Here is a 21,004-nt window from a genome sequence, read left to right as displayed (position 1 = left end):
CGCCAGGCCATGCTTTACTCACTCAATTTGTTGCATAACTATTATGATCATTCAATCACCATTAAGCCATTACCTCCTACGCCACGAATTACCGCCCAGATGTTCTATGATTGCTGCACAGCACCGGCGATATTTCTCCGACATCTTGCCTTCGCTTCGGAAAAAAAAATAAATAAAAATATCCCGACGTACCTTGCGCGATTTATCATACAACGTGTTCATCGGTCACGATTAACGTGGACGTGAATCGCACTCGTTTGATGAAATTTAAATTTTGAAATTTTTTTTTTTTTTTCCCCTCACGCGAAAATTACCTTGAAAAGAAGATGCTGCGGCCTATTCGCTGCACGCACATGACCATTAAATAATCCAGGCGGTAATAAGATCTCCGCGAATCAGCGACTATAGCCGCGGAATCCGCGTCACGCGATGCTTAAGGTGGTATACGTGTACAAAGAACACGGTAATAAATTAATTAAGGCAGATGATTTACGCATCGTCTCCGAAACTGCAGGCTCTGCAGCAGCGAATATATCCAACATTGTGTTATAAAACTGAATAAGGGACCAGAAAACAACGAAATTATATTCAAACATCAGGGTAAACGGTGAAATGAACTCAAAGCTTGTTGGTATGATTTTAAACAATAAGATTGGATCCCTCATTATCCTGTAAAAATTTCATCTTTTTGAAAAGAATTGTTTTCATCGTCCTTAGATATTAAAGCTACTCTTTGGCATCGATCTGTGTACAAGAAATAAATTTTCATCACGGTCCGACCATGTTCTATCCGCTTTCGAAAACGGAGACCGAGGACCTTGGGACTGTTATTAAAATAATGAAGAAATTTTTAATTCAGTCTTATTGCCCCCTTCGAACTTCCCTCATTATCATTTCCAGTCAAGAAATTCCGTGGTTGCAGTTTCGGGCACTCGAGGTCGCCGGTGGACGGTCTACCCTGTGATTTGCGCTTACCCCAAATCCGAGATGTGAAATTACAACGGGTGGTTCCCCCGTCCGGGCGATGAGAGCGGGTTATACAGGCAGGTAGACGAGTGGATAATGCAGTTATACACGTAGGTACGTCTAACATACTTACTCGGTCCGAGGCTGCAGTCTCACGGACTCCTCCCCGTGCGAGGGAGTCTCGAGACCAGTTCGAATGTGGTTCTCAACCTCCTCGGAACAGAGGCGAGAGCCAACTGCCTTGGCGCCTTTCGGTAACAGGAATTGAAAAATGAGCCGGTCAGACACCCAAGGGTGCTTATTAAGGTTTGCGCGGGAAGATTAACGAGCAGTAATGACTACAGTCCGGGCCTTATTCCCTATTCCTCGCGCCTCGAGACCGAGCAAAGTTTCCTCCGAGCTTGCAGCAAGGATGCGTGCATGTTCCGCGTGAGCTCGGAATCGGTTTTCTCAGAGATCGCGACGCCGCTTCTTAGCTTTCAGGGCACTCGATGTCACCTTGGAAAACTTGGCGTCTCTCCGAGGTGCCGAGTCGAAACATCGCGAGGTCATTTTCCATGCTGAGCACGCCTGGAGGCCGCGTCATCGTCCACGAACCGACATTCTCGAGGAAGACGTTCGGGTGACCGGATAGTCGGGCTACCGCTCCTTCCAAGGAGCAAGTCACATAGCTTCTTGTGCTTCCTAGCCGAGGGTCTGCGCGCTAGCTGCTTCTTCGTGTATATGTAAGGTGCCTGCCATGCCCATACCCGTATCATATACGCGCCTCTACTCCACACCATGGCCACGTTTCACCAGCTCCATGAGTGGAGCTCTCGCACACTCTCCGCGTGGGCACATCATTTTTCTCCGGTTACCTGCTACCAATAAAGGTAACACGGTGTGACAAACCTTTTAATAACACCTCACCTACGAGCCTTATGTACACCATTGTTCCGATATTTCATGGAAATTCCTTGTGGAAGTGTTACAAGTATTTGTCTGATATGGGCAGACGTACGAAACAGATACCCTCGTCAAGTTGACAAAGTTCTTATATAGATACTGTACAGACAATTTTTCTTACTAGTGTAACGATCACAAGTTTCAAATCGTGAAATAATTTAAACCTATATCTATGTACGATGAAATACGTAAAAGCCTTAAGCTTCCGGCTAACTTGTTTTCAGTCTGAAATAAAAACCGAGTTCAATTTTACTTCAAACTATGTGAAAATGACTGTCGGTGATGGTGAAGTAGGAAAATTCCATGCATTGTCACGTAATTCGTACAGAATCGAAGTCGTATTTTGTTTCGGAGTGAAAACAAGTTAGACAAAAGTTCAAGGAATTTATACATTTTACTGTACATTTGTATACACAAAGGCATTTCAGATTGAGAATTAGAGTCGATCGGCGTGTTTTCGGACGGGCACAACTCGATGTCATTATTCCGACTTGCGCAGGAGAATCGTTCGACGCAAGATAGAGTTACCAATCACTTTTTGAGGTACCTGCAGGGAATCCCCGCGTCGCGTTGCCCGCCAATTCAAAGCCTCGTGGACCGGGAACCCCCGCTGCTACAGGCAGCCGGTGCTCGTCGTTCCCCAGCTGACAATAATTACAATTTAACGACAAAGTGTAACACCTAGATCCGAAAAATGCCCCACAAGCGACAACGAAGAACTGATTCATTCTTGACTTCCAATTTAGTTCAATTCGTTTCACGTCACTCGTGTAACGCGCCTAATTATATATCTGATCGTAAGTCTGCGGTTTTGTTCTCGAAGGTATGAAAATATATTATAATATATACATATTTAATACGACACTTTAAAAAGTCAAAGTTCACCGAGTTGTAAAATTTTCTTAAAAGTGGGTGGGGAATGTTATAATTGGTAATTTGAGCCCGGTTGGCAGCGTAAAGTCAACCCTCATATCTCGGTCATTAAGATACCGCTAGAGGACGAAGCACGCTATTGCAGCAGCTTGTGCATGCGCTAATGACACAAAAAAGGCTTTATAATTACTTCGAGGAACACTTTAAACTGCCACAATTTCTTAACCTTTCCTGAAAGGCTCGTGTTTTTGCAACAATTAAACCGCGAAATGATCCCGCGCTTTTGTCTTTGTCCGAAACTTTTTCTCACCCACTATATATCCGGCTCCGAATCAGTTGACTAAACTCACCTAGCCCCAAAATCCCCGGAATAAAGAGGTTAAACTGGGTCTGAAATTGGAAACAAGATGGCGCTACATGCGAAATATGACGTCACAAGTGTCGCGGCCAATCACAGCTGGTCTCGAAGACGCAGGAATGTTCCGCGAGTTGCGTGTTCAGCCGGATAAAATAAAGAACAATGTTCACGTTAGCGTAGCTATCAAATAATAAAATCACCGGGAGGAGGAACCGCCGGATTATCGGCAAGATTGAATTTGTGGTATTTGAAACGTCGCGGTTCGGCCGAGAGACCGCGGGGTTATATACGTTTTATATACCGCCGTATTATTATACCTGATGCGTTTTTATTGAGACCTGCCCCCGTAGAATAGAGTCGCCCAGGCCGTTGAGTTTAAATCATCAAAGGCGGCGAGAAATAATGTGATACTGTGATAATTGAAAATATTTTAGTTGGCCGTGCGTAAATTTAATTCAATATAACAATAACCCAGAGATGCATTATGCAGGTGGGAAATAACGACCACATCCGGTGCTTGAGGTACGCAGATGAGTAAATTTTATTGTTTATTACCGAGGAACAATCATCGGCAGATGGTCGGAGCCGTTGGAATTAAACGTAATGCAGGTACTTTTGAAACGAATATCAGATTCCGATCTAGGGTTACGATTATACTTGGGTATATAGACGTCGTAAAACGAAACTAATTCATATGAACGAAATCATAACACGTGTAATCGTGACTGGGAAGCGTTGGGAATATTATTCATACGCAATTGCGCCTTGCTTCTGATCGATTCTAACCAACTTGACTTTATAGATATCGATTTTCGAAATCTCCCGCCACGCAATCAGTGTTGTAATATTCGTTGGTCGTGTAATCCGTGAAATACAACGTACACGTGTGCATTATATTATATTATATATATACTTAATACCTGTCCCTGCCTTATTGCTCCCTCGAGATGCACTCCGATGACTTTCACCGTGTATATATACTTTGATTCTCAGGAGCAGAGCCGCAGCGATCCAGCCATTAAAACGTTCGTCTGAAGAAAACCACACACTTTGCAACACCGCCACTTAAAAATCTCAAAGTCACTCGCGAGCACTTTGCAAGGTCCCGGATCCCCGGGAACCTCTTCCGCTGAATATCTGCGGACGATATTTTTTTCAGGGCATAATTTTACCGATATTCTACAGGCTCTGTTTTTCTTACGACCGCCGTTAAACATTTGGAGGAAATTGATTACGCGACAAGACCGTTGAGTATTAGAAAATATGTATATAAGAGACAAGGAAAATTTCAATTTTTCCCTGGGGTGAAAAATTCAAACAAAGTTTGATTCCCAATAAAACTGTGGTATATATACGTTTTATGAACTAAAGAAATATTTGCACACAAAGCTTCTAATTATGGTGTGCATATATTTTAAAACCGACGAAACAGATATCTGAAATTCGTTATAGAGCGAAATTATTCGCGTGGATAAAAAGTTAACAGTTAATATCGTTGCTTACGGCGCCGAAAAAGGGTTAATTTAGCCATTGGTCGAAGTTGAATGCGTGGTGGGCAGTTTAGGGTTTGTAAAGAAATTTTCAACCAGGTAAACCGCAGGACGATGAGTCGGTTAGAACCATATAAACTGCCAGTTTCGATCTGCGGACGGATGTTAATAGTCTACGGGGGATAAAAATAATTGGCGGTTTAGTCTCGGAGCAGTCTCGAATTAACCGAGGACGTTGTACGCTGTTTAAGGACCTCGTTAAATGCCTCGTGTGCACGGGTTGTACAGCTACCGATTTTCAATTCCGAACCCTAATTTTATCGTCACAAAATTATTTCCGTCGCCATTCTCCTCCCTCTTACACGTGTGCGATGGATGATCCGGGACGTTTTATTATCACTGGCCCCTTAAGACGAGTAAACATTTTTGTTGCTTGCACTTTATTCTTGCGCTCTTCTTATTCCACTTACATTATGATCAGTCCCTTGGAATTAAGACACTTCCTCCAACGAAGTAATCCATAATTTTCATCATTTTCCTCAAAAGCGCAAGCACCGCTTTGCGTCGATTTTCATTATCACTTTTCACAACTCGCGTACATCACATCCGGTCGCACTTGACGTGAATAGAAACAAAATCGCCGCATTGCGTGTCTACGAACTGTGATATTCTCACGATCCATGGTTATACGAAGAGCGAATCCTCCATCCACGACTTAATCTACATTCCACCGTGTGTAAAGCGAACGCGGTGTGTAAACTTGAACACTTATTTGTAAGAACCGGGCTGGGCGGCTTTTCACTTTTCAAACACGTTTTCTCCCGCCGTTTCAAACCGAACCGTAAACGCACCTTCTCACCAAATTATCGTCGCGATCTCGATGCGTTTTTACGGGCTGGTTTTCGCCCTGTTTACAGGTGGCTTAAACCATTCAAGGCCCAAATACGTTCGAGCGGGGGATAGGGGCCCGAAGCCGGACTCGAAGTCACTGCCTCTCGAGATCAGGCCCAGCTCCGGCACGATCTCCCTCCACCTGCCACTCGGGCCCCAGTAGGGCCCCATCTTTTATCTCGATTTTCCTCCGGGCCCCGTTTCTCGTTTTACGAACGGACCGACTTGCAGGGTACCTTATACCTGTGTATAACGGATACGTATGTGTAAGTAAGAAGACGAGAACCGGGCGCGCGAACGAATGAGAACACCATACTTCATGTTCGTACGGATATGCGTTATATTATACTTTACATACATGTATATACACGTCCTTGTGCCCTAGGGAGCATCCTACACGTGCATTGTATAAAGAGGCGGGGGATGTATCCTCAAGTCCGTGTACACAATATCTCTTTGCGAGGATCAACGAAGGGTCAATAACGCTGCATCCTATTAGCCGGTCTGCGATTCGCTAATTAGACTTTCAGATATCGCGAAGCGTGTATCACCTCTACTCTCCTAGCGATCATCGTTCAATCAGAGATTAATTGGTACCAATAACCAGGACTTTTTCTTATTCTACGTTCTATACGTATATGTAACACGCGTTATCATATGCGTGTATACTCGGTTCTTGAGAGCAAATGTTGACTACACTGAGAGAAGTTTTCAGTTCCGGTTACCGCTCAGTCCTTGACTATTTTCATTTTCTACCACAAATGAAAAATACAGTCCTAGGTAGAAAATGAAAATCACTTTTATATCCGTTACTATTCTTTCTCATTACGATCGCTGTTGCTATATTTTCTTGCAACTGTTGCGAAAATTTAATGCTCGTGCAACGATAAATTGACGTTAAAGCCTTGTTTAACTAAAAAAGTAGAGTAAACCGAAGGAACTGACTTTGCGTTGCAATAACCAAAAAATGATCGATGATAGCGGAAAATCGTTACGCGTACCTCGTTTTTCGTAATTCCAACAATATTCAAACACTTTTTTTTAACGATACCTGTTTAACTCAATTTTTCTAGTTACTGTAACAAATGAAATTTTTCTCAGTGTATGATGAATGGGAAAAGGTGTACAGTATGGTGGTCGGTCGAAAGGAAACCGTTTAAAACACTTGACGGTTTTTCCTGCAAAGAAAGATTCTTCAAGGCTCAAATTTGTTCGACTGATGCATTTTTCAGATTATTATAATCATTAGGGATTCATCGTACTTGATATTCGGTTTTCGAGAATGCTGGAACTAATTGTAACCGTATTTTACAAGTACATTGGAGTATCTATTTATACTGTTATTATGTTTGTGACGATTTTCATATACTTAGTTATTGATTCGTACAGCTTCAAATTTGACTAATTGTAAATATTGTTTATCATAACCGCTGTAATATCAATAAGACGGTCGGTTTCATTGCGATTGTTGCTTACCATTTGCAAAATAGTATAACTATTATTCCAATTGTTCTTATTCCATTCTACGTTTTGCTGTATTTAGTTATGTGTATTCATGACGATATAACGTTCGGTATTTCAAAGCTTGGAATATGAATTAGTTTTAGGTATAGAACTGGTGACAATTAGCGTATATGTATAAGGTTTAAAAATGCTGAAACCCGTTGAATTAGCAATGAATATTCAGTGATAAAGATTGAGACGAGATACTTCATTATGTATTCATTAGGCAAAGTGTAATCACTAAATACCGGAAGGCTGCTAAAGCGATATAAGACCTGTTTACCAACCCAGCGACAAACTGCTCGTATATTATAAATGATAGTTCCTCATATCTCATGGAGAAGTTTCGATGCGTATGAAAGCAGAAAAAGTGGAAGCACTCAGACAGTGCCAATTCGTTTCATGCTGCTTTTCTCATCTTTTCTCCAAATAAAGCAATAAGAGTTGTACTTTTGATTTCTGGAATCTGCAGGATACTTATTAAACATAAGTAAATCGTTTTTTTTTTTTTCACAAATCTAGTGTGAAAAATTCAGATGACACCAAATTTCATCAAAATCTGTTTGGTAGATTTAATGTGCCTCTAAAAAAGTTAATAGCAACTTGATGATCTTAACGTTATCGTTATCGTTATTGTTTCCAGAACCTTGGTACTTAAAATGCCATTTTTTCTACACAATTTTTCAAACGCTCGACGCGTCAAAATGTAATAGAATCGAAAAGAAATATCACAAAGTAAAATCGATGTATTGTATCGAATCATTTCATGCCCTTTAGAAAATTATTCCAGAACGCACGAAGAAAAAAAAGGAAGATTCTTGAACATTATGTAATATGTGAAGCATACAGTAAATATATATATATTATATATTTATATATTGTATCCGGTGGCGGCTTGCGTGTGATAAAACTACTGGAAAACGTAGAAGTTCCGGCTTGAACGTTTGCGTGCCTCTGTCTATAATGTAATAAAATATTTAAATACTCTGTAAATACAGGCAACCAGCTCGAGACTGAAACGAGCACTCGACTTTAAATTACGTAATGAGGTATTAATCATTTCCGTGCAGCGTGAGGTATTTTGTTTAACTTTTTCGATCGCTTGTGAAGCAAAATATAGTAAATATACTACCAAGGTGAAACGTTTGTCTTTTTACTCATGAATATTATCGCAGGAATTTTAAACAACACAACAGAGTCTGTTATTCAATTTAAAATATCGCTAATTAGCGGGAGCAAACTAAAAGCATTTCGTAAGAATCGCGCGTCACGTCACGTGACCCCCCTTTTAATCAAACATGGCGTCCGCGCAGTGGTAAAAGAGCAGACGATATTTCGCGGGCAGGTATTTAACTGTGGAATATAATCGTATTTAATGGATATTTAACACTCGCGATATTAAAATCTGTGTTTCTTTGCGAGTGCGGGCGAAATGGTTTACGACATCAAATGGATAATACCAAAGCTTCGAAATCCGACAAAATTTTGGAAGTTCGCAAGTTCGATTACGTTCGCAGCAGTGGGGATATTCTCTAAGTTCATTCTAGGTTAACACACTATTTTTACAATTATTTTTCACTAGTTTGTCAAACCATGGTTATACGGCTCGTATTAAAGGCGACACGAATCTAACTGTCGAGACCTTGAAATTCCGCCACTAACATGTCAATCCACTTATCTGCTTCCGTTCAAGGAAATCAACACGATACATTGTCAATGTAAACATGTCACCTCATTATCATTTGAATTTTGTCTTTAACCTGTGACCCTCAATTTCAGATTGTATTTAAACCAGTCTGATTTCCACCCATTGTTGTTTCTCGTCTTCGATTCTGAAAGCTTCATCATTTTTTTTCATTCCATTAATATTAATTCCAGAATGGTTGAACAAAACTAAAATATACAACAAGCATATCATAACGAGGGCCTTGGATTGTCGACCTCGGAACGTCCCTCTCATCACCATATCAAACCATCACAGCTGCTTCGACGATCCTGGAATTTGGGGTAAGGCCACCCGAATTACGCGCGTGAAACTGGTAGGGAGCAACTTTTGTGAAAAAGAAGTGTGAAAATCGAGTGACTTGCTACTTTTCGTAACTCGGCATGTATTTTAACGTAATGACAATTATTTGGAATAACAAACATAGTCTCGGTAATACCTTGGGAAAATTTAAATATTAGTTGTGAAGATCCTAACTTGAATGAAGCCACAGCGTGCAAGACGGTATAGTGATAAATAATCAATTTGAATATTTTCCAAAAAGCGTGCCAAAAAGTTAAAAAATGATTTGCCAACCCTGGGTGTGTGTATATGTGTGCGCTCATATCTGCATAATTGCCACGTTAACTACGCAAGCCAAAGTTGTATTAGTCATTTTCTGTATCATGAATAATCTATGACTCAGCAATATCAAATGTTAACTTTATCATTATTAAAGTCATTTCAATTATCACGATCTCGCAACCAATAACATCAACCTTTTGTATCACTTTACAAAGATGCCAGTTATTTCCATCAAAATTCACGAGAGATAAAAATGGGTGAAGTATGTATCGTGAATGGTGACTTCTTTTTCAGCTACCCTGGATCTTCGCCACTTGATAAACAGGCGTGTGATAAGATGGTCCCTAGCTGCGCACGATATATGCTTCACCAATGTTTGGCACTCCTACTTCTTTATGTTAGGAAAATGCGTGCCTGTTCTCAGAGGGGAAGGAGTTTATCAAGAGAGCATGAACTTTTGCATTGAAAAATTATCCAGCGGTGAATGGGTTCACGTATTTCCGGAGGGCAAAGTAAACATGCTCAAAGAAAATACGAGGTTTTAAATATTCAATATATTTATCTCCTAAGTTAGTTCTAATTCTGCTACTTCGTTATTGAGCCTGTGAAAAAAGCTATGAGAAAAAAAATCTGGTTTCAGTTGCCTGCTTGTATTGTTTAATACTTTATTTTAGCTAAATTTTAATTACGCAACAGTATTGATAATCTTGTTTGATGCATGCAGGTTGAAATGGGGTGTAGGAAGACTTATACTAGAATCTCCGGTGACCCCGTTAGTAATTCCTATCTACCATTTGGGGATGGATGACGTTTTACCTAATGAACCTCCGTACATGATAAAAACTCATAAAAAAGTAACAATGAATTACGGGGACCCCATAGATTTCAGCGAAATGTTGAAAGAACTGAGGTCAGCCAAAGCAAATGAAATTGATGCTAGGAAAGCGATTACTGATCGTATTCAAGAGGAACTTTTAAGGTGAGGATTCTCTTCTCTTTATTTATCAACCACGTATCATCCAAATTATTTTAATCCCTTAGATTGCGATCGGTTACGGAGAAACTTCACCTGCAGTCTTGACCGATGTCAGGCGGTTCTCGCCGTCATTCTATCTAGCCACAATTCGCCAAAAACGGTGTCAATAGTATGAATGAAAGGAGATATAACAGTGATTCAACCATGAAGAATAAAAATAAATTTTTATACGAATACAACAACTCCAGCCAATAATATAATAATAATGCAAAACTAGGTTTTGGAAATATCGTTTACGAAAGCTTCTGTAAAGTCAGCCTTAAAATAACAGTATATAATGTTAGAGAAACTTTAGCGATTGGATGGTAGGTGTCTACTTTCAAAATGCGACAAGAATTTTGCATATTCATCATTAGAACATAAGGAATGAAATTTTCATACTTTTTGGTTGTTGATGTACAGAATACTGCAAATCCAGGATCAAATCCCTCGGGTCTTGTTTCTGACTGAATTTAGGTATCGGTTCTTTATACCTAGAGAATGAATGACCGTTTGTCGTAAAAACAAAGTAATGAATACCTAGTAGAATACTAATGAAACTACAATAATTGCTTGGAAATCGTGCAAGTGAACAACGAGTGTGTTCCCAAGTTTATATGATCCGTTAATATATAATAATAAGATCAGGTATTTATCTATAAATATCAAATCTACTCGTTCCCTATTCTCCATAAATACTGTACAGTATATATATATATACATATATTAACACTTGTGATTTTAATAGTATGAAAGATTATACGATTAGTTCGAAAAATGTGTAAGCTAATACCTTCTAATATTTATTGTAAAAAGGTCAGCCACCGTACATTAATTTTTAGTATATTAAACGTCCTCTCTAATCTATTGTTTAAAAAACATAATAATAATGCTAATAATCACAATAATAATAAATAATGGTAGTATCCTTGCTAAACATACAAATATGCAGATATTTAGTACTTTTCAGGTTGTAGGTGATTCAATTATTGAATTGAGGTGACCGGAAAATAAGCTACATCAATTTTAATCTATACCGGTTACAATGACCAGTATTGTTATTAGTTCTTAGCAACATTGTTATATAGTTAATAAACACAGAAAAATGAATTTGAAAAGCGGGGTTCGATCTTTCATTTCAATCTATCGGTCTATTTGAACGTTGACTACTCAAGAAAGATTCGTTTAAAACTGAATTTAAACGCTCTGTAGTCATTAATAAACTAAAATTGGAAGGTGATGATATTTGTGACTGTAAGAATAATTTACGATTAAATAGAGCTCTGTAGGAATTGATTGTTATTATATTATACATTTGTTAAATATTCACAGACAAATTATACAGCACATAGATTGTTACCACAATTTAGAAATAGACACTGTTACACGAGGTTACAAATAGAGATGTTGGGTGTTTTTGGCTAAACATACAGGTCGCATACATGTGTCGTTGGACCACAAGTCCACTGAGAAATTCGAATGTACACCATGCAACATCTGAAATAACTTGGAAGTATTCGCGTTTGGCATTAGTTTGCATATGCACTATCACATGATTTATTTTTATATTATATTCAGCGTGTACTATAACTTTTTAAATGATTCAAAATTGGAATACCTATGCATCGCAACGGTGAATAATAAAAAATAAAAAACTGTAATAGTTAATTCATTTTTTGACAACGCTGTCTTACAGCTATGCTAACAAAGTTCAAACTACAATTCTATCGATAGCTGGTGCAAAAAGCTGACTGAGTGAGTGTTTATATGTATATTTTTTTTTTTTTAAACTCTAAAGTTGATATTCATTTCAATAGCATACATTTTTAGTACATATAGGTACCTACTATTCATACATACGAAGGTGAAAAAAATATGCACACTCCTCATAAGTGGTTGAATTTTGTTCTTTAAAATGCATATTATGCCATACAGGGTAAAAAATAGACTTTGAATAGATGAAACAAAGATAACTATCAACATACAATAATAATAATAATAACAATATCGAATAAATAAATTCCGGATAATCAGAGTGCCCCATTTTATAACAAACTAAATAACAAATATCCGTAAATAAAGTAAAGGATCACCAATTATTATACAAATATCAATATCACGTCAACAACATTTTTAAATAAACCAGTTTTCAGATTCAAACGAACCTTAATTGAATATAGATATACTAGAATTTTTTCTGTAACATCACTATTACTGACAGTTCTGGTTTGAAACATGTATATCAGAAACTGTCACATTATGTACCTGGGTGAAGCCGCATCTGAGAATGCATTATATTTAACATGGTGCCATGTAAAAAAAAAATTAACTGTATTGTATAAAAAGTAAAAAAAAAAAAAAAATTTTGTCAAGAGAATCGGTGGCCTGTCAAAGACAAGTTTCCGGGCTCAAATAACAATCAAACAGTGAGTGATACGAAATAAAGAGAGAAACAACGGATACCACGATTGATAATTATTTGATATTTTCCAACATTTCTATAATAGTAATAGTAATAATCAATACATGGATAACATTTGTCTCTTGTGCATTGATTCCACATAATTATTATTCCGCATGTATTTGTATGAATTTATTTGCCTATTTGTTTCCGGATACATGCTGTAACAAATAGAGGTATAATGAATAAAAGTATTCTCAAAAAGAGAGAATTTGTGCTGCTTGTAGTCTTTCCGAAGTAGAAATATTTGTTTTATCAGACATACATGTATTACACAGAAGGAGAATAATTTCATGTAACTAACTAGTAACTATATTTCACACCATACATAATAATGGTACTCAGTAACGTATATTTACAAAAATCCTGATGGTCACAAAAACCGAATCAATACTGTACTCTATGTATTTCGATCTTATTTAGTTTATTTTTCATTTCTTCTATTAGCATTGAAATATTGGTCAAGAGTCTCTAATTGTAAATTTTTTCTAGGTTCTAAATTGTGAAAGGAGCTGATGACTTTCTAACATCATTCAGATCTAGTTACAGCTCGATCCCAGGTAACTGGACAGTACATAAGTAGGTAAATATATTATAGTAAAAGACAAGATATGATATTTTGCTTTCCTAAAACTGTTAAAGATAGTCTCAAATATATACATTTACAAATAATTTTCTTGAATTCAATAACGCTGATTAGCAATAAATTTGCATGTTTTTTTTTTTTGTGACTTTAATACCACTGACATTCTTATAATCGAAAGAGATAATTTAGGGGAAACTATAGTACGTCATAACTGATTGAAGCTTTCATATTACTTTGTCTCAAAGTGCTATTGTTGAACACCTGTCAACTGATTAGTACTCGCTGCCCTCATTTCGATTATAATAAAAAAATTAAAATAAACAGACAAATTTGATGTAAATATAACATTAGTCACTGATAAATATAGCCATGCTCTTGTTTTTTTTTTTATATAACACGATTTGTTCTCCGAAGCATCTTGAACCGAAAAGAGCAGCTCAGATACTTGCTTTGGAATGATGCAACTTGGTTTAAAATAATAATAATCATAATCATAGTAAAATATACATTCTCACTTGTCAGAACCTTATGAAGCGAGCATCAACTTGGTAAAAGAAAAGGTACGATTTTTAAGCGCGATTGGTATACAACTTCCTCGTAGAACAATCACGTCTATATTATTTGTTACGTATATCGATACAAACATCTGAAGCTGTTTCACTGCTGAATAATTAAGTCCAATACATCATCCAATTATAAACATTGTATTCTGGAATACTAACTTGAGTAACTTTACAAATTACCATTAGATACCTTGCGCAGATTTGCTTTATTGAAAGTGCAGATGCTGCCTAGTAAGGCTGAGCGCTCCCCTGAGTCATCTGTAACAGGCGATGCAGTTGGCATCGGCGGCGGTAGTGGAGCGATAGCAATTTTTCCTTTTGTGTTCCCATTGTGGACATCCACCGAACCTTTCAGTACATGATTATTACATTTTTCATTTGAAAATCCATTTAAAATGTTTTACCAAAAGGCATTAATATCCATACACTTGTGCTACCGATCGCAATTTATTATAAGGCAAAACAATTTTCATCGCTGGTTTTCAACCCTCGAAGCATGCCGCGATATCACCAGTAATTCATTTTCTACTTTGTACAAAATTCATTCATTTGAAATCGAATTACAGCTAAAACTGTATAATTCGGCTTTCAGACTAGCTAAGGGGATGTCACTAATGTTTCACTTCCTACTTATTACAAAATTCATTCATTTAAAATCTAATTACAGCTAAAAGTGTATTACACTGCTTTTTCAACTAGCTGCTAAGGCTAAGAGAATACAAACTTTTTGCAGTTTTCATTGCACTATTGGAATTTTATGAAAACCAAATTTGCCACAAGGATTGCAATCAATAACAATACCAGGAATTGGGAAGACTCACGCCACCGGTATAGATCTTAAATGAATAAAGTGTATACACGGAGCTTAAAGGCAATCAAAGTTCTGGTTGCACAGAATTATTGAAAATTATGTAAATAGAGCTGTGGGCTAAGGGAATCTATGACACAAAACATATCCCATTGTGTCTAAAATTATAATTATATTATTGATTCTATTCATAAATATAGAAAAATTCGCGCTGCGGAAGAAATTAAAAAGTTTAACTTTGTGTGACGGTAGTTTTTTAAGCTGTATCGGTGACCTCAAAAAATATCCCTGTGATGATATGAAAAACAAATTGTAATATACTTGATGATAAAGGATACGTATAACAATGCAGAATAAGCATGCAAGATATGAAGTCTGAATAAATAATCAGTTAAGATTATGACCTACGTGATAATAATGTACGCAGAGCGTGCCATCAACTTTTGTGTCCAGCTGTTCGAAAGATGAGAAATGAAGAAATTCGGCATTATGTACTAGAGTAGTGACCGTTAATACTTATCTATCTTTAAACTATCGCAAGAATATATTAATGTTTTCATCAATGATCAAAATGATTAATTTACCCTAACCAATGGTATGGCTGCATGCGGCGTGTAGCCGCAATATTCTATATTCAATTGTATATAATTTCGTTGGGCTTTTACTCCATTACATCCGAGAGTAATGACAAATAGCGTTAAAATTAATAACAGATTTGAAATTACCATTTTGCTAATCGACTATATATTCTAGGTAAGAATAAGGAATAAAGAGATAACTCACTGTGTGATGGAGGTGTCAACGTTCCAGCACTAGTTGCAGTTGATGTACTAGTTGGGCTATCGGATCGCTCAGGACTCTTTCCATTCATTTGTTTTGTACCGTTTGTACCCAATTGACTCGTTGACCGTTGTTCTTGTGCTAATTTTTGCTCCTTTTTCTGGAGAGAAATAGAATTTGCATTATCGAACAATTAGCTTATCCAATTAATCAGCTCCAATCAATACAGTTTCTATTTAATATTAAGTGTACAATAAGTTAAACTCCTTGATTTACCAATTTCTGTTTACGTTTCTTCATCTCTTCCTCAGAACTCATCATTTCCTGAACTTTTACTAATCTCTTCTGATGTCGGGCAACCTTTTGCTCGTCTCTTAAACGTAACTCGGCTTTACTGATCGCACCCATTAACGCATCCTTCAAATGGCTGCTGAGCTTAAAATGTGGCTTTTCCAAAGTATTGAGACCCCTGCAGACAGAACATATTTGTCGACTATTATAACAGGCTTAAAAACGTTATGTCTCTGACCGAACCCAGCTTTAAATAATTATATTTTCAGCGATTCATGTTAGTCACTTCACTTCATGCTTGACACTTTCTTTCATGTAAAATCAAACAGACCTGCATTTCGATTGTTGGAAAAATGGATGATCCAGTAGCTGTGCCACAGTCGGCAAGTCTTGCTTCAATGCTTCAGGAGACAGGATCAATTCTAAGAGATTTTTCAAGTTTGGATCGCTGTGAGAAAACTCCGAGCACGTGGCCTCGAGCAAAGGCCGTCCAAATGCCATTTCATAAACAACGTGGCCAAATGAATAAACGTCTACTTGAACCTGAAATATATCAGTGAAAAAGTTGGTGAAGACACAAAATTTGTACACTCACAATCGCTGGGTAAAGATATACTCTATACCGTAGCATATAATTTTCGTCTCTGAACAACATATGGTCTGTAAAATGCAGGTAAACCCAGCAGCCCATTTTCTATATCCAGTAGTTTTGCCCCTGACGGTGTCAAGATGACATTCCCGGTATGAAGATGTCCGTATGGCAGCCCCTTCTCGTGTAAGAAGGCCAATGCATCCAGTATCTAATTTGGATATAAAAAATAAGACTTTCATTAAAGTTACTGAAAATTTCTTATTACAGTGCCCACTTGTATTTATTATTTTTTACACTGTTGTTAGTGAGATCACAAAATCCAATATGCAATAAACTGTTTAGATAATCCATGATGTGTAACGTCTATTCAAAAGCACTATCACTTGAGTTTATACTTGACAACTGATTCATGAAATACTTTGAGTCAAGATTCTCAGTTACCTGGAAAGCGTAGGCAGAAATTTCTTGCACGTTTAATGATTTTGTTTGCTTAGGGTTCCCATATTTTTTAATGAATGGTTGCTTTGGCTTGGCGTGGCATAAAATATCTCTTAACGTTCCATCTGGATAAAAATTTCTAACAGTCAAAGCGCCATTCTCAGTTACGTGCTGATGAACTATTGGTTCTATGTAGCTATGACGAAGTGATCCTAAACTCTTGAAAACCCCATGAACATCCTTGTCCTGCAAATGTTTGTCAGGGCCGAATTCTACCCAAGCTAGTAATAACTCCTGCTTTGGACTCTGACGATTTTTAACCGTGTAATAATGTTTTCTCAATCTCCATCCCATGTCTGGTATTGGTTTACCGACTTCGTAATTCGCATCGCTACGCAATGCTAATGACACCTGCTGCAACGCGACCTCTGCAAATAGATAAAATGGTAATCTTACTATATTATCGTAAAAATAAAGTAAACGGGGAATGAGTTAATTTCCAGTCTTTGTGAATATAAACATGGAACTAAAACTAAAAAGGAGTGCTGGTAGCAGCCATTTTGAGAATAATCATTCAAATTTTACTTGTTAGATTTGCCGCACGTTCGTTCTAATGCAAAAGAGTTACAAGAGTCTGTTATTTTCTTTTCATAGGATACCGTGTCCTACTCTTGATATTACATCTGTATACGTTACTCTTCACCTTCTCAGTATAGTAAGAGAAATTGGATACAGTACAGCAAATTGTTAAAATAGTAGTTTCTCAGATGTTATTCTTTTTTCAAGTTATTGATATCAATTGAATTTCTGGATAGTAAAGTGCGGGAATAAAGTATAGATACTTCTTTATTGCAGTAATTTAATACTGTATTTGAATATTAGGAATAATCTCATTAACCGAATCCTTTGCTCATGTCGCGCAATTAAAATAAAACAAAGACTGTGAATGCATACACTGACATGCTACCAGGCCTGAAAATAAAGTATCTAGTGAAAATCTTTTTGCAATCCTACCATGTAAAGGTGCAGTGTAATTATCAGGGTCCAAAAATTTTTTCATAGGCAGCGACGATGCCAGTATGGGATTCATTAGAACCGTGTTAAGATAATTCTGAAAGAAGAGAACACAAAAATCAATAATAACAATGATTGAATTATCGTTTTATACATTCATTTCTAATGATCATAAATTTTCATCTATTCCCTTGATAAAGTGGTAAATTTCATTGACATATTTAAGACGCCCCAGAATAACACTACCTTGATCAATCAGAAGACACACCTGCAGAGCTAGTTGCCGTTGAGCTATGAAGTCTGGTTCCATATTACCAATAATACGTTTTGGTGGCAGTGGCAGCGAAATACCCGACGAGCACAGCGCCCCGTTGAGTTGAACAAAGTCATTGTATCGTCTACTAACCCGCCACGATTTCTCTGGCAGTGGGCCGCGCTGCGTTCTGATCACGTATTCCTGTCAAAAAATAGACAGATGAAAGCTGTAATTCTGAAGCAGGATAGTTGCATGAATATTTCCTTGGTCCGTTTTTGATTATCATTCATTATGTAGGAATCTAATTAGGTATGGGACTTCGTCGGCGACTGGTTTTAACGGCATGAGGGGGCGAGGTGGAGGGGAAATTACAGTTTCGAAGTAGTATGATAGAGAAAAAATGACGTCAGTTTGCATGCTCAAAATAGAGAATTGCGATGTAGGTATACTCGCGAATATACGTTTTATCAGTGTTCCACAGTGTTTAGAGTAGATTGAAATTGGTTATTCCGTTGATCGTACCGTGTGACCGTCGATGGTTCTGGCATTTTCAATAACGCTGCTGAGCTTCTCGGTGTCATCCAGGAGCACTTTATTTGTATATTTTCTCTCAAATATAGCCATTGGTTATTAATCAAAGAAAATACGATGCCCGCGGGGGGCGTGATGCGATTTACGGTCCCAAAGATACCGCGCGGCTCCATACATTCCGAGCTCTTGCCTCATTTCGACATTGGCTCACACTGTTTAGCACCTTTCAATCACTTTGCTCCGATCTATGGATATATCTTCGAATTGATAACACTCCTTTATTTGTTAATTATCTCCAGTGAATGACAAACTGCGACGCACACGTACTAAACCCACGGTATGACAGCTACTGCCAGTACTGCCAGCTATTGCTACCTACAGTCCCGCCTCCAGGTTCGACATGAGCGTGGACTGAAGAGTATAAAGAGAGTTGCTTTAATGGGCTTTCGTGTGACAACCGAAAATCGTCGTGCGCTTGCGCTCCCTGAGATGTTCCAACGGTAGAGTTGAGAACTTATTGCAGAACATCAGAGAGTTACCGATTTCGACATGATGCTGGCTGCATTCACCTTCCGAGTAACACAGTCTTCGCAATCGTGAGCCCCGGCCGACGATGCAAAAAATTAATAAAAATAAATTACTTCCTAAATTCGTAGCAAAACAGTGATTTCATTGAAGTATAGGTACCCGAGAGGAAAATGTATACATAGATTATGAATAATGATAGATCAGATGTAATAATGATGCGGAGACCAAAAAGTATATACGTATATGCGGTCCATGTACGATATTAATATATATGACCCATTTACGATTAATACGTGATGCATACTATAGATTTTATCATTTTCCAGGAGACAAACTGGATAATCTACAATAATACGGCTATAATATAGAAATAGAAGAATGATTCATATCGAAATGGGATTCTATTCGACACGCGCTCGATGTATTCCATAACATTAATATTCATAATTATTCCAACAACTTTTCATTTACTCTCTCGATCTTGAACTTTCGTAGGCATAGAATCGTAACGCTGTTTTAGCTAGTCGCAAGTAGAGTATCTACGTTGGGTAGCGAAGCAAAATTGTTTTCGAAAAGTGTTCGGATGGAAAATAATTTAGAGTAACTGCAATACATCACGAAAGCGTGAATTTTGGTCGGGATGAAATGGATGCTCCGTATATGAGACAGTATTTAACGCAGTGTTCTGATTGAAAGACCTGAAGAGGTGATTGTCGGCGATTTTTTTTTTTTTTGATATGGAGAGAAAGAACGGAGCTTCTGCTGACCCGTTAACAGAAGAATATATCTTTGGTCAAAGGCTGACGATCAAAGAGCCTAGCCGCTTCAGTTTGCAATCGGCAGGCAAGATAAAGTGGGTATTTCTTGTCTGAAATGTAAAAACTGAAAACATTATACATCATATCATACATCATAAATCGTCATAGTATTGAAGTTCCAAACTAAAGTTTGAGTATTCGAATGTTCGGATGTTCAGAAAGTGACGTCACCCAAAATTTTTTTTTTCTGACGTCATCGATCTATACTGATCAGCTAGCCGAATTCCTCAGTCCAGAAACAACCGCGCAATAGAGCGGACGGATGAGAATCGCGCTCCACAGATTTCGAGTACCGGGTTCTCTACCTCCTGGATCCTGCGCTCCGGGTTCTCTTCCCGGTGCAACTCGATTTCCAGGACAAGCGCTCCGCAGTTTCTGGGCTCAAGGTCAACTACCTGAAGAAACTCGACTTCAGGGATGGGCGCTCCGTAATTTCTACGCTCAAGGTCCGCTACCTGGTGGAACTCGACTTCAGGAATAAGCGCTCCATAGTTTCTGCGCTCAAAGTCTACTACCTGGTGGAACTTGACTTCCAGGACAAGTGCTGCGTAGTTCCTGCGCTCCAGGTCCACTACCTGGTGAATCTCGACTCTCGGAGGACCAGGAAGACGAGGAGAACAAGGTGGACGAGGAGAACCAGGATGTGTGCTCGGTGAGTTTAACAATTTTATAATAATTAATAGCAATTGTAATTATATTTCATCTGAAATTGTTCAAACTTGTCATGTTTACAACAGATTGTTTCAATTCATTTTTCGCGCTAGCACAAATTCAGTAGCTGTAAATGGGCTAATTAAATTTGTTATACGGCTAATTGAGTAATTAATTAATTTTATTAATCCTTGCACAATATTTTGGATGTGTTCTTATACTGAAAATATTTATCACTACTCCAGGTATAACCCGAGGTGGTTATCGGTGGTTGCTGGAAGTGGTTGGCGGTGGTCGGAGGTGGACGAAGAGAAGGACGAGAAAGACAATGTAATGATTCAAATATAACCGCTCACTGT

General features: G+C 37.9%; 3 protein-coding genes across 7 annotated transcripts in view; 1 reads left to right on the top strand and 2 right to left on the bottom strand.

Moving 5' to 3' along the window:
* LOC124305433 (protein prickle-like) overlaps positions 1-4,477 on the bottom strand; it is a 116,200-nt gene extending 111,723 nt beyond the window's left edge. Inside the window, exon 1 of the mRNA XM_046764877.1 lies at positions 4,063-4,477. The gene's annotated coding sequence lies outside the window, so the exon portion shown is untranslated. The remainder of the gene's footprint in view (positions 1-4,062) is intronic.
* On the top strand, positions 1,752-12,637 carry LOC124305437 (tafazzin). Of its 3 annotated transcripts, XM_046764895.1 has the most exons (6): positions 8,317-8,371; positions 8,449-8,573; positions 8,905-9,033; positions 9,608-9,851; positions 10,038-10,292; positions 10,355-12,637. In XM_046764895.1, exons 2-6 carry the CDS (start codon positions 8,459-8,461, stop codon positions 10,392-10,394), a joined length of 783 nt encoding a protein of 260 aa, XP_046620851.1. In that variant the 5' UTR covers positions 8,317-8,371; positions 8,449-8,458; the 3' UTR covers positions 10,395-12,637. The 3 variants fall into 3 exon arrangements, with proteins under 3 accessions (XP_046620850.1, XP_046620851.1, XP_046620852.1); XM_046764894.1 differs by lacking the exons at positions 8,317-8,371; positions 8,449-8,573 and adding an exon at positions 1,752-1,838; XM_046764896.1 differs by lacking the exon at positions 8,905-9,033 and having other exon boundaries at positions 8,320-8,573.
* A 354-nt stretch (positions 12,638-12,991) lies between these two features.
* LOC124305434 (PX domain-containing protein kinase-like protein) lies at positions 12,992-19,048 on the bottom strand. 3 transcript variants are annotated; one of them, XM_046764887.1, is made up of 10 exons: positions 18,640-19,048; positions 18,130-18,318; positions 17,862-17,958; positions 16,851-17,275; positions 16,441-16,617; positions 16,149-16,360; positions 15,803-15,995; positions 15,530-15,686; positions 15,155-15,199; positions 14,148-14,286 (listed from the first exon to the last, which is right to left on the bottom strand). In XM_046764887.1, exons 1-9 carry the CDS (start codon positions 18,739-18,741, stop codon positions 15,183-15,185), a joined length of 1,569 nt encoding a protein of 522 aa, XP_046620843.1. In that variant the 5' UTR covers positions 18,742-19,048; the 3' UTR covers positions 14,148-14,286; positions 15,155-15,182. The 3 variants fall into 3 exon arrangements, with proteins under 3 accessions (XP_046620842.1, XP_046620844.1, XP_046620843.1); XM_046764886.1 differs by lacking the exon at positions 15,155-15,199 and having other exon boundaries at positions 12,992-14,286; positions 18,640-19,047; XM_046764888.1 differs by lacking the exons at positions 15,155-15,199; positions 18,640-19,048 and having other exon boundaries at positions 12,992-14,286; positions 18,108-18,270.
* Between the last annotated feature and the right edge of the window lie 1,956 nt (positions 19,049-21,004).

This window comes from Neodiprion virginianus, chromosome 5 (assembly GCF_021901495.1).
Source record: "Neodiprion virginianus isolate iyNeoVirg1 chromosome 5, iyNeoVirg1.1, whole genome shotgun sequence".
Lineage (NCBI taxonomy): Eukaryota > Metazoa > Arthropoda > Insecta > Hymenoptera > Diprionidae > Neodiprion > Neodiprion virginianus.
Note: the sequence above shows the minus strand (reverse complement) of the source record. Positions and strands in the feature narration are given on the sequence as shown.

Coding starts and splice junctions, on each gene's coding strand:
- LOC124305437 (XM_046764895.1), top strand. CDS start 8,459: ATGGTTTACGACATCAAATGGATAATACCAAAGCTTCGAAATCCGACA. Junction 8,574..8,904: donor ATTCTCTAAGTTCATTCTAG/GTTAACACACTA, acceptor TATTAATTCCAG/AATGGTTGAACAAAACTAAA. Junction 9,852..10,037: donor ATGCTCAAAGAAAATACGAG/GTTTTAAATATT, acceptor TGATGCATGCAG/GTTGAAATGGGGTGTAGGAA.
- LOC124305434 (XM_046764886.1), bottom strand. CDS start 18,741: ATGGCTATATTTGAGAGAAAATATACAAATAAAGTGCTCCTGGATGAC. Junction 18,319..18,639: donor GAACCATCGACGGTCACACG/GTACGATCAACG, acceptor ATTTTTTGACAG/GAATACGTGATCAGAACGCA. Junction 16,618..16,850: donor TTTCTGCCTACGCTTTCCAG/GTAACTGAGAAT, acceptor TATCCAAATTAG/ATACTGGATGCATTGGCCTT.